The sequence below is a fragment of the Hippoglossus stenolepis genome, chromosome 20 (assembly GCF_022539355.2).
Source record: "Hippoglossus stenolepis isolate QCI-W04-F060 chromosome 20, HSTE1.2, whole genome shotgun sequence".
NCBI lineage: Eukaryota > Metazoa > Chordata > Actinopteri > Pleuronectiformes > Pleuronectidae > Hippoglossus > Hippoglossus stenolepis.
The window spans coordinates 9063734-9076678 of record NC_061502.1 but is presented as its reverse complement, the minus strand read 5'-3'; the positions used below and the strand labels follow the sequence as shown (position 1 = coordinate 9076678).

General features: G+C 45.2%; 2 protein-coding genes across 4 annotated transcripts; one reads left to right on the top strand and one right to left on the bottom strand.

The window, feature by feature from the left end:
• The first annotated feature begins 52 nt into the window (after positions 1-52).
• wdr21 (WD repeat domain 21) lies at positions 53-6335 on the top strand. Of its 2 annotated transcripts, XM_035144350.2 has the most exons (13): positions 53-777; positions 879-1024; positions 1305-1462; positions 1956-2038; positions 2499-2601; positions 2756-2899; positions 3111-3160; positions 3417-3496; positions 3769-3861; positions 4307-4404; positions 4550-4726; positions 4834-4948; positions 5667-6335. In XM_035144350.2, the coding sequence occupies exons 1-13, from the start codon at positions 665-667 to the stop codon at positions 5930-5932; spliced, it is 1626 nt and encodes a 541-aa protein (XP_035000241.1). In that variant the 5' UTR covers positions 53-664; the 3' UTR covers positions 5933-6335. The 2 variants fall into 2 exon arrangements, with proteins under 2 accessions (XP_035000241.1, XP_035000242.1); XM_035144351.2 differs by lacking the exons at positions 53-777; positions 879-1024; positions 2499-2601 and having other exon boundaries at positions 1414-1462.
• A 57-nt stretch (positions 6336-6392) lies between these two features.
• Positions 6393-12616, bottom strand: zfyve1 (zinc finger, FYVE domain containing 1). Of its 2 annotated transcripts, none has more exons than XM_035144349.2 (14): positions 12473-12616; positions 12186-12273; positions 11472-12021; positions 11145-11388; positions 10780-11040; positions 10458-10672; positions 10226-10332; positions 9993-10101; positions 9812-9909; positions 9488-9605; positions 9035-9205; positions 8349-8529; positions 8138-8251; positions 6393-7993 (listed from the first exon to the last, which is right to left on the bottom strand). In XM_035144349.2, exons 3-14 carry the CDS (start codon positions 11958-11960, stop codon positions 7761-7763), a joined length of 2340 nt encoding a protein of 779 aa, XP_035000240.2. In that variant the 5' UTR covers positions 11961-12021; positions 12186-12273; positions 12473-12616; the 3' UTR covers positions 6393-7760. The 2 variants fall into 2 exon arrangements, with proteins under 2 accessions (XP_035000240.2, XP_035000239.2); XM_035144348.2 differs by having other exon boundaries at positions 11472-12082; positions 12473-12615.
• Positions 12617-12945: the final 329 nt, after the last annotated feature.

The following is a 12945-nucleotide window of genomic DNA, read 5'->3' as shown; positions in this document are numbered from 1 at the left end:
GGTAGCTTTTGTTGTATTGTGTGGGATTTGACGGCTGTTTGGACAATAATCAACCACTTTGTGTTACAGCCATTAATTCTAATTCTTCTTAAATCATTTCAAGTGTTCGAAATAAAATGTACAGAATCCAGAGAAAACGGATTTTCTATCATAGTATTCCACTTAAATTAAATTAAATCAAATTAATGTTCATGATCTTATTCCTGTGCGGATATGAAACGCTCACTAAGAAAACAGCCAATGAAGGCGTGCTACGTCAAAGGCTACTGTGAGCCAATGAATGACGCGTGGAGGCGGGACAAAATGGCCGGAACTTCATGTACAGTAGCTAGCTGTTGAGAGGCTAAAACTGTAAACCTGTGTCAGTTGAACAGGAAGTAGAAGTTGTTAACACTTAATTCCAGGCGCATTCGTTGACATATTGAAACCCCGTTTATAAACACTTCTGTTAAACGTTCTGCGCCCGACGTGTCGAGAAAACAGGGTCGACAATGGTGTGTGGCTGTTAGCTAACAGTAGCTCGAGAGCTAATGCTAAGGGCCAGCTAACGTGTGCTAACAGGTAAACACGCTGCCTCAGACTGCGTCACACGGTCACACGCGGGGACGTGGATGACAGACACCGCGGTGTGACGACCTCTGATCTCGGGGCTCGAACAGCGGGGATGAAGAAGTGGACCTGGCGGGAGGGACAGCGACCGCACCGGCGACAGGGGGCCGGTCACCGCCGCGGCTGGTGCAGAGACAACCGGCAAAGGTCTACACAGGACGAAGACTGGTGTGTTGAGTTGAATGTGGACATTGGTTTGAAGGATGTGAGACGTGTAAGTCAGTGCTGCGACTGTTTATCCCTGAGCCTCTCTGCCTTTCACCTCGCAGGTATGATCACAGAAATGCAGGGCCTTCAAATAGAGCGCCACAGAGGAGGTGTGACAACCAACCTGCCCCATCGTCTGCTTCCTCCTCATCTCCATCTCCATCATCATCTTCATCTTCCTCCTCCAAGTCCAGCAGTGCTGCCCCAGGTCAGTGCATCAGCCCTCTGCCTTATCAAATACATAGGAGACTATCTCATCTACATTTGACCAATGAGAGGTTTGTACAGTTCCGTTTATGTAGTAACTAATACAAAAGAACACTGGTAACCCAATCACATGAGAAAGGACCATCTGCAAACACTGCATCATCAGAGAAAATAGGACCACACACTTTGTGTATGAACCAACATATCAATGGGAAATACTCCTGGGTGATGGGAATAGTGAGATTTTGGGGAAAATCGTGTGTGTGATTGTTTTGTTGAAGAGCTGCCTGGTTTCTACTTTGACTCGGAGAAAAACCGCTACTTCCGCCTGTTGCCGGGACACAACAACTGCAACCCGCTGACCAGGGAGCAGTTGCAAGGGAAAGAAAGAGAGAAACAGAGAAACAAGATGATCGCAGAGGATGAAAAGCCCAAAAAAGTAAGCCTGCTGAAGGGGGAAATAATCTCCATCTTTCTATAATGTTTTCTCTTATATTTAAAACCCACCCTCTCTTACCGTGAGTGTTACCTTCGCTAGGAGCAATTTATATAAACTGAAAAAGCTATATTTTAATCATCATCAATGTAAAAGCTGGTCATATTAGTACGAATAGATTATGTTGTCTGAGCTGGGTCATATTGGCCACAGCAGTGAGAAACTGCCAGACTGCAAATTGTGTGTGACTCCCTTGTTTACTCACTTACACACGTTCAGAAGAAAGTTATGGAGATTTCGGTGAAAAGCAGCAGAGCAGACTTCAGTGTTTGTTGATTTTAGTCAAGCAAGTGGACTCCCTGTCGTCTGGTTTCTCTACTGTTGAATGATTACAGATAGGTCATGACATGTTGTTTGTGGTCCATGAGCTGGGAATGAGCCACATTTCAAAACGTGTTTGTTTAATCTCTGTTTGATGATATGCTCTTCTTTGTAGAAAGCGCCAAGAGCAGGACTGAACTCGTCATTGCTCCTGCAGAAAAGACAACTCGGCTTGTTACCTGAGAACTCTTATTGCAGGTATTGTTCCACACTGCTGTGTGCGCATGCACACAAGGATATATAACTGTTCCCCTTGTATCCCATATGTTTCAATATCCACAGCTGTGATGCATTACAGAAAACAACCCCAGTGAAACAAAGACTAACCTCAATGCTAATCAGTTCTGTATGTGTAGAGATAGGTTTCTTTCAAGAGTTGCTGGCCACTAATAATGACACTAATCATTTTTGACGTGGGTTTCAAATCTTTCATATAGAAACAAAACCATGATAAATCATATTCAAAATATTTGAATTATATGCGTATATTTCACTAACAGTTGCAACAGCAACAAAAATGATTTATATTCAGCCTATTGGCAAATAGAAGCCTTTGACTTGTCAGATAACTGAAGGGGAGTGAGTCAATAATTCTTGTTCTGTGGATTGTCTGCAGACAGTGGCAGCAGTAGTTACCATGGTTACTGTGTGTCTGCAGGTTGATCCATGAGGTGAAGGTCAGCGGAATGAGACGCCACAAAGTAGAGATCAAGAGCACAGACAACAGCAACCCCAACACTGACAACTTCAGAATTATAGTTGTGAGAACCCACATACACAGACACAAACAGAACACCCCAGGGCTAATGCATAACTTCATATGGAGACCATTTTTTTTTGTTTGTCCTGATGTACTTGCAGGTGTCCATGACTTACTTTTGCTTAATCCTCCCTCGCGTTCCTTGTCTGTCTCAGGGGGACTCGGCTTGTGAACGAGTGTTTACAGTTAACGATGTCGCTCACGGAGGCTGCAAGTACGGCATCATGAACTTCAGCAGCAGTAGCCGGGGCTCTCTGTCGGTGGAGATGTGTGATAACCTCTACTTTACCAACCGCAAGGTGGGACACTTCATTATGTGTTGGGACATTTGTTTTAAATGTTAAAAGTATTTAGACGAATCTAGTAAATTGCCCTTTTAAGTGTTCTATATGTGCATGTAAAAAAAAAAGTATTGTCAGTTTTTAAAAAAAAATACATGTTGTAAATGTGTGTTTTTAATCCCAGCTGTAGTGAATTTGAACCCTTATGCTTTGGCTAAATGTGTTTCAGGTGAATTCCATCTGCTGGGCCTCAGTGAACTACCCAGACTCCCATGTATTGTATCCTTCTTCAGCTTCAGTAGAGCTTTTAGGCATTTGATATGTCTTAAAACTTAAGTGCTGCTTTGATCACAAAAGGGAGGATCTGTATTTAATATGATATAATGTCTCATCTACATCAAACACCTTTGTTAAAATAGATTCCATATTGTAACTCACACATTCTTTTTACATTCTAGTCCTCTTATGTCCACAAGTATCTTCTCAGTATTTAGTGGCCTGTCATTCTGTTTTCCTTGACTGAGCTGACTATCAGGCTGTGTTTGGTCGGAGTGGCAGACACCCCCGGCTGTGTCAGTTTGCTTCCTGCTTCCCTCTTCAGCAACTCCAACCCAGGTTAGATAAAACAGTTTTTTCTCTAGTGTGTCGCTGTGTGTAGACCTTTCAAAAGACAACTTGTCATAAGGAGTTGTTTTGGAAATGATAGATTTACTGGGATAATGATGGTCCCTTTTCATCTGTGACTCCTTACTGGTTTCCCAGTGAACTGTATCAGTAATGTTTGTGGACAGAAGGTGATCAGAAAGGACATATTTCATGTTTGTATTGTTTGGTTTACCCCACATTAACATTTCTCCTCCTGTAATTCTTCCCCCTCCTCTTCTCAGACCAGCCCGGGATGCTGTGTAGCTTTAAGATCTCCTCAGCCTGGTCTTGTGCTTGGTGTCTCAACCCACAGTTTGACAAGACCTTCAGCACTGGTCAGTTACATGGCCATCGTCCTCCCAACGCATAATCAAATATAATAATTACAGTCATTCTTCAGCCACAATGACTAGAATCTGTGGAGGATGTTGGCTGTAGTTATTGAACAATTTTAATCTCCTAAATCATATCACTCTGTTTGCAAAGAAACAAAACAAATCATTGAACATATCAGTAGTTCTTCATAGGCTACATGCACAGAAAATCTAACTCAGAGTTCTTTTAACATCACAGATGCTTCTAACATGGTAGAAAGACTGTCTTATAGATAGATAGATAGATAGATAGATAGATAGATAGATAGCAGTATTCAGGTGGAGTACAGAGTAACCTAATAGCTGATTATTATTATTGTAGAGGATTTAAAAAAGACAGCTACACTGATTTCTTAGAATCAAAGTTCTAAATCTTAAATAACTGTGTTCTCGCATGTGTTGGCAGGCCTGTCTCGTAGGGTTATTGTGAAAGATGCGGAGACGGGCCGAACACAGACGTTCAGCGTAGGCAGCGATGTCTTGGCTCAGCAGTTTGCCCTCAGGGTGAGTAAAGTGTTACATCGAAGTGAGTGAGAGACATGTTTGACTGGAAATGTTTTATAGTAGATTTCTTTTTGACACGACTAAGAATAACCCCAAGCAGAAGGCGAGAACCAAGGAATTTAAAAAGACCTCTCTTTTTCTTCAGGTCCCCGTGCTGTTTAACGGTTGTAGATCGGGGGAGATCTTCAGCATCGACCTGCGGCAGCGCGGCCGCAGGGACCAGAGCTGGAAGGCCAGCCGCTTCCACCAAGAGTCGGCCATCACCTCCGTCCGTGTCCTGCAGGATGAGAACTACCTGTTGGCTGCGGACATGCTGGGCCAGGTCAGGGTTGAAACTTAAGAACATGACCCTTCAAAATAAGATATTAAAATGTAAATCCAAATGGATAATTGTTATGCTTTAACTTAGTTTTCCTCATTTACGTGCAGATCAAGCTGTGGGATGTGCGGGTGACCAAACCAGTGCAGGAGTACAAAGGGCACTATAATGAGCATGCCTACCTCCCTATTCATGTCAATGAACCGGAGGGGCTTTTGTTGGCAGGTAAGGGACAACAAAACATCTTCTCCCAATATGATCACCACTGAGATCAAAGCTGCTTTTGGATCAAAACCACCTGGACCTTTCAGTCTCAGGAACTTTTTTCAAGGAACTAAAATGGTTCCTGCAGACTGCCGTCCTCCTGCATTCCCACCGCTGTCTAAAGACCTGGGGTGATTAGGCAAATGGCTGCTGATGTACCAACACCTAATAACACCTAAACAAGCTGCTCAACTCCAGTCCACTAGGTGGTGGTATAAATGATCTGTATAAATAGAGCAACACTAAAATGACAGTAAACATGGAGGAGAGTAAAATCGTGCTGCTGTTGATTGGAAAAGAGACGAGTATTAGTCACAAAGTGTTTTTAAAACTCCAGAAATGTTAGACTCAAAGTAATGAAACCGATTTAATGCGCTATAACATAGATTGTGCAGCTGAAATAAAGAGCCGTGGTACCTGACCAATCACGCACCTTCAGCGCTGCAAGCCCCACCCTATAAGTTCCTGTACTTTCTTAATTTACTAACCCACCGAGCAGGGACTATTGGAGGGTAAACAAAGCTCCCACAAAACTTAATTTAGACCCTGGTCCCTGTGGTAGGAACCAGCGCAGGCACCAGGTTTACCTCGGTCAAATAGGTGTAACTGAGTGCCTGCAAAGTTTCATGTGGTAGAAACCCAGTATTAAGTTTGCTTCTCGAAACTGTTCTCTCCACAGTGGGTCAGGATTGCTATACGAGGTTATGGAGCCTGAAGGACGGACACCTGCTGCGGACCATCCCGTCACCCCACCCGGCCGCAAACGACCTGATCCCGAGCGTGGTCTTCTCCTCCAAGTTGGGCGGCTGCAGGGGGCTGCCCGGCCTGCTCATGGCCGTCAAACACGACCTGTACTACTTCCCGTACAACACCGACTACCAGGAGGGAGGAGAGCAGCACAGCGATTTTTATGAAAACACTGAAAATGCTTCCTCTCACAGATGATTTCTAAAAACAAACAAGGATACGATAATTTTTATTTTTTTGCCAAATGCACAAACAGTATATTCTCATACAAGACCAATACTTACTGTGTAACTGAAAGGCGTGTATGCAGTGGATTTCCACAAGGTTGTAGTGACCTTTTAAATTGGAAGATGACTTCAGAAAAGTTGCATTTATGTCTCAGGGGAATGTTGTTTTCACAGACGTGTTTGTGCCAAAAGGAAATAGAAGTGTACACGATTTCTACCGTTAGACCTTACTCACGGTAACCTTTTTATAAGAAGTGTACTTATATGATGTTTCTGATCTGAATTTGAAAAATATTATGCTGTGTTTATACTGCAGATTGATGCAACTTTTTCTAAAAGCTGTCAAAAACCATTAAACGCAGTACTTTACACTACATCAAGTACAATATTGAATTATTTTCTGTTCTGTAAATGACACACAAACTCACAAGAAGAGTCTCTGCAGTTTAATACATACTGTATGAGAATACATGAATGCATTTGTTCCATGTGATATTTGTAGAGTATTCACTTATTCAAGTTAAAGTCTATTATCTCAGCTTAAACAAATTCTTCAAGTCAGGTACTGGGGGTGGGGGAAACAAATTCAGGTTAAAAATTGAAACAGTCAGACTTCTCAATGCCCGGGTCTTCGGCCGAACGCCTCAGATATGATCTCAAACCATGCAGCTCAGTAAAAGCTCCTCCTTGACCTTCTACACAGCCTGAGTTGACAGAGTAAAGGATTAATGATCTTCTAATAAACGTTTTGAGGGGCCAGCCTCAAAAACAGATGAAGTTTGTAGTCCCCTCTGTATCTTATTGCTGCTGTGAGCCAGCCACGCACAAAAAGCATTTCTCTTTGTTGCATGCATTCCCCCCTGCAGTCAGATTTGTCTCGTTAACAGATAAGTTTAGATATTTTAAAAACAAACAAGGCCATTTTAAAACTCTTCTCCCCATATATGTATATTCTATGTAAAATGTCAAAACAGTCAACAGCGTCAATAAGGGTGCTCTATTATCATTCGTCCATTAGATCTACCAACGATCACAAAGGATGAAGGGATTATATAAGTAGTTATTATACTATGTAATTCTATAAGTTGGAATGCATCTCGGTGCTACAGTACATCGGTGGCTTCTGATTGTTTTCATCCTGCTGAAGCCAAAGAGGCAGGAAAAGCTAAAAGCTAGTCGGGCCGGAGCAGAGGAAAACTACAGTCGATCTTTGATCAGAATCATCTTAAGTGGATCATTTTTCCTCTAAAGCCGGTTCCGAATGTTAAAATCCAGTTCCTCCTGAAGAAACATTCTTCGGCTCAAAGTGCTTACCTGGAATCAGTTAGTACTTCTGTTATTATATGATTTACACATGCAGGCCCAGACAGTACTAGTTTATCACACCAGGAGGGATTGTCAAAGGGGTTAAGGTTTCATGTGCTTCAATATAAATTTGAAAGGGTCTAAAAGGGTCAAATGGGAATTTACCTGAACTCCATTGTTGGAGCATGTACTGTACGATACTCACTGTCCTTATTATCTCTTTACCTCTCCTGCAGTCCTGATTTTCAAGTCTCACTCTGTCTTTCTTCACAGTGTAAAATATAGGCATGGTAAAGTGAAATAACATCGAGGAGCTGAAATGACGCGAGGACAGCGTTACCAAAGACAAAAACAATCAACACAGTCCAAACAGGTGGCAGCCAAGAGAAGCCGCTGAAAACATATGAAGTCTTAAATTAGCCAGAGTCTACATGGTGTCAGTTCCAGTTTTTCGCAGAAGTCAGCATCCCTAGCCGTTCCCCACCCTGGTCCTGCTAGAGATCCCCAGGTTTCTGGTTGCAGCCGTTGCAGACCCTGACGGGGTGGTCCCAGCCACGCGAGGGCACCGAGCGCCGCTCCTGCGAGCAGTCGCCGCACACACCCTGGCCGCAGGCACGACAGTGGTGGATGGAGAGACGTGGGGCGAACTCCTTCTGGCACTCGCAGCAGGAGTGGATGTCCTGGTCTGGGACCCAGTAGGCCGGGCGGGCAGCGTCCTTCACCAGGCCTGGACACGTGAGAGAAGAGAACCTGATTGTTAATATAACTGAGCAGGCAGGGTTTATTATAAAAAGAGCAATTTGTGATTTGTTAATCTGGGAAATATCCGACAATAAATTGATTATTTAATACAGACAGGTCTCACTCTCACCCAGAGGTATGTCGATAGCACCGACTACAGCTCCTAAAGTGTTCTGAACGGCCTCTCCAACCTTCCTGGCGATTAGTGTGCCTCCTTCCTCCTCCAAGGCAGCGTCCAGCAACTCTGCAACAGGAAAACACACACTCATCAGATCAGACACATTCACATTGAGAAAAATTATATCACATCACACATTTAAAAGTGGGATTCTTCTGCCTACCAGTTGGGATTCCCCTGTTGTGGAAACATGCGTCGCAGACTCGGACGGGTGCCAGACCCCAGCCCCTCTCTGGGACCGGTCGGGTTTTGGAGGAGCAGGCGTCACAGAACCCCTCTCCACAGGCCCGGCAGTGGTGCTTGGTGTCGTTGACTTGGAACTCCTCTGCACATTTATGGCATTTCTATGGCATCACAAACGAAAACAAAATCACATGAGTCTTTTGCCAGTTGTCATGGTGCAGATACAGTTCAGGAAAGAAGACACACATCAGAATATGGACAGTACATCAAGTTCTGTTTGTAGAGGGACCACAGGATGTATCTGTTGGGTCACTAACAGTCTGGGTATCTCTTGCATGCGCATGTGGGTAAAGCCTCTACCACCTTAAGCCATATTTCTTAACTTCCCCCTCAACCTCTCTGCTGCATCTGAGCAACACATATTCCTCATGTTCACACTATTGTTTTAGATATTGAATCATGGCTTTCAGGTGTAAATTGCTATAATACTAGTAGGAATGCCAAATAACTAGAGAAAAATGCTAGACAAGAACCAAGAAGGAAACAAAAACCTGAACTGTTGACATTTATGAAAAAAAATGAGAGCAAAAAGGCTTTACTGCATCTTATTTGGCCCCAATCACACTATCAGAGTTTGTTTGTTTTAGTGTAATTTCAGTCAGGTACCAGGATGAGGGAGTTGGGGGTCCAGTAGGTGGGAGCGATCTGGTCAGTGAGCCAGGAGGTGACAGCTTTGGCAGGCTTGAAGCTGAGATCAGTCACTGACTGAGAAATGTATTTCACTCCATCCAGCAACCTCTGAGCCGCATTGTTGTTGTCCTTCAAAAAACCATCAGACTGAAAAGAGGGGGGGAGAGACAACAGCGTAAAGACACAATTCCTTACCAGGCATATGGCAGGATTTATTCCCGGCAGTCATCTTTCACTCATCCGCACTTTTGATTTAATATGCCCAGTTCGAAATGGTAACACAACCAACTAGCATGAATTCAAAGCAAACATAGCCAACAGTGGATGTGACAACATTCATTCCAATTAAAACCTTTAAGTTCTTGGCTTGCAACTTAGTTTAATTGGTTTAAACAGAATCTCATTTAGGCTGTTCCACTGAGGCCTTACCCCAGGCCAGATGTGCTGGATCTCCGTTCTGACCACTGTTTCCACTGGGTCCTGGTTTCCATACCAGTACTGCCTGCTTCTGTAGATCACTGCGCAGTTGGGGCACTCGATTACATACCTACATACAAAGACAAAAAAAGGGGACAGAATATGCTGACACAGTTCAGTAAAACCAACAGTGAATGGAGCAATAGTTCCAGTTCATCAAATAGCTGGACCACACTTAAATTAGTTTTACCATAATGAACAGGGATGTATTTAAATCACTCTAATGCTCGCAAGGAAGCCATTTACAATCATTTTCCACGTGGCAGATGAACTCACCCTGACCAGGCGTAGATGGCCAGGCCAAACCACGGTGAGTCAGACGAGGCCGTCGTTTTGGGAACGACTATTACCTCCTTCCCTCCCTCATAGCAGGCCTGCGGAGTTCAGCATAGACACTCAGAATTTTGACACGCAAGCTTCAACACACCCATGTGTGGCGTTGTGGGTTTGTACTTGCCTTGCAGGTGTAAATGCGGTTGTCGTACTGCGCAGAGTAGCGGCAGCGCTGTTTAGCTTCGTGTTCGGACCCTTCCTTTAGGTGATTCATGCTCCTCTTACAGCCTGAACTGAACGTGAGAGCACACCAAGTCTAAGACAAAAGTCTGTGATACTTAATCATACGATTTAATTATAGTATTCTGTTTTAGCTACATGAATTACACGTGTGATAAATAGGTGAGAGACACGTACCCACAGCTGAGGCAGATGCTGGAGCAGGTGAAGTACTCATCTGGGAAAAAGGAGTTACTGGTCATGTGCTCCTCTGAAATATCACCGCTGAAGCGCTCACTCAGGGCCTGAGGAGGGAAGCGAGGGGGAGATGGAGAGACAGGCAGAGTCAATAATGCTCACTTAAAAGTGATTCTGGCTCAGATACATGACTCTACAAACCACATGTCATTATATGAGCAAGCATCAGAACCTGGAGAGCCTTGTAGATGACACTGGCAGAACGGGGTGACCGGGTGGTGTTGTTATCCAGCTGTTGCTCCAGGTTGCGCAGCAAGCCACTGAAGTCCGTGGGGGGGTTGTAGGTCCGAGTTCCGCGGTACTGGACGGAGCTGAATGCTTCTGGAAACAGACCCAGCTTCCTGAAACGCTCCTGAAGGAGACGGTCAGCTGATTCAGATGGCTTGTCTAGAGATGGAGAGGAAGACAGAGAGCAAAGGGGAGTGGAACTTGAGCATCATCTATAATTTATTTTAAGTACAGTCCAAATCCTAAATGAGGGATATTTGATGTACCTGATCCTAGCAGCTTGGTGTGGACCGTCTCATGGAAGATGATCACCGCAGGGCCCAGGGTGGACAACGGGACGTCCAGACCACAGCGGCTGGTGGTCGCCTTTAACTCCCTGGTGAAATGTTTCAAGTAGGCATCTGACGCATCGCCAAGGAACTTGAAGAGGTCGTCATGGAGACGGTCAGCGTGGGTTCTGTAGATGACCAGATCAGAGATAGCCAGGACCTTGAGTAGCAGCCGGGTTCGCTGACCCTGATTAGCTCCTGGGGACCAATGTAAAGAGAGTAATGGATGCCAGTTAACAGTGGGAAACAGATGTCTATGGCCCCATGATTTTGAGAACATCAATTATTTGTTTGCTCCATACCAGCCCCCAGTAGTCCCTCTGTGTCGATGACTACAACCCAGTGCACAGGGTCCATAGCAGCCCACACACCCACGGTGCAGGAGTCCTGGGTGGGGGATGTCTTGAACACCTCTCTCCCAAGGAAAAACGTATGGTTCAGGGTGTGGGACTTGCCCTCCCCAGTGTTCCCGAAGACGGAGACGACCTTGAGGAGCTCATCCGCTCTGCAGCCCAATCTACTGACAAAGTCATCCTCATCCTTCACCTGAGAGTCCACACAAGATCAGCCACATCATCAGAACGTCACATGAGCAGGATGTGGACAGAATAACAACAACACACACTCACCTGCATCTCCTCCTTGTCGTCCACCAGAAGGAAGCTGCACACCTGCTCCAGCTTGGCCTTCAGGATCTCCATCTCCGACTCCTCTGCATCCTTGCTGTTCTCCTGGGGAGATTTGACTGTGTGATAAGTTGTCAGGGGGTGCTTCCTCTTGTTGATTCCGCTGTGGGTGCGTTTCTGGCAGTCCAAACACAGGTTGATCTTGCAACCCTGGCAGCGAACCACAGCCCTGAGGCGTCCGCCGCTCGCCGAGCAGCTGCTGTCACCTTTGCAGGAGTCACAGAAGGGGACGTGTCCCGGTGCAATCCGAACCCTGTCGTGATTCCTCATGCGCTCCTGCCTGTGGAGCTCCAGTTCGCAGCGGGCGCACTGCAAGCTGCCACACTCATCGCACTCAAACGCAGCCTCATCTGAACCCCCGCAGGCGTAGCTCTCCTGGCAGACTGGGACCGTGTTCATCCCTTTATCTACAGCTGGACCTTGACCACTCATCTCAAACCTGACTGACCCACACACAGCCTTTGGTGTTGACTTTAAGTGTCACTGAGAGGGTCTGGGATTGCAAGAGCGGTGCAGGTGGAAGACACAAGGTCATGGCACGGTTCAGCCAATATCTACGCCCAGATGTGATGGAGCATTTTATGTTCAAATTCACCCAAAAAGTAAATCCACTCAAGTGTAACAGGGTTAAAAAACACGAGAAGATGTTGAACTGACCTTGTCACTGCTCACTGTGGAGGAGGATTCAGAGGATTCAGTGTGTGGTGAGGCAAACAGCTTCCAACACCCAGACCGGTGATTACTTCTATGTTTTGGCACAACAACAGTGTGTTAGCTAACAGTAGCTGCCCTGCATCCCATCCCTTGTTTTTCCCCTTAGTGCTCCGATGCCAAGTTGCTATTTGAAACTAGCTTGTCATGCTCGACACAATGTCTTAGAGATACGCGGTGAAACTCCTCAATAAGGAGTCGCTGGCTCCTGTCTGCGGCACAAATACACTCACTTGTAGAGGAACGAGCCACCTTCATTTGAAATCGACCGACCCAGCAGCGCTGACGAGCCCGACGGAAGTGAACCGCTGCCTCAGCACGGTCTAAAACTGGACACGTACACACACGTACACACACACACGTACGACACACACACACATATAAAGTTAGCTAGCCGAGCTGTTGTTGCCTCAGACCTCACTGGTGTTGTTGCTTTTACATCAGCTGATCGGCTTGTTTTGATCCAGAGGTCAAAAGTCACAGGGTGCGCAGTGCGTTCTGGGTAATGGAGGCGATGCGCTCAAAACAAACGCGTTTGTTTTATCTATAAACTATTCTCGTCGGTTTTTTACTTCATATATTAACTTAAACGACTGACGTGGTTTCAAAAATGCACCTTTATAAAAGCTAATTATTTGAAAAGGCATATTAGGAGAGGATACGACTACCCACAATCCTTTGAACCTTCCAGCTGCTGTGAGGTACG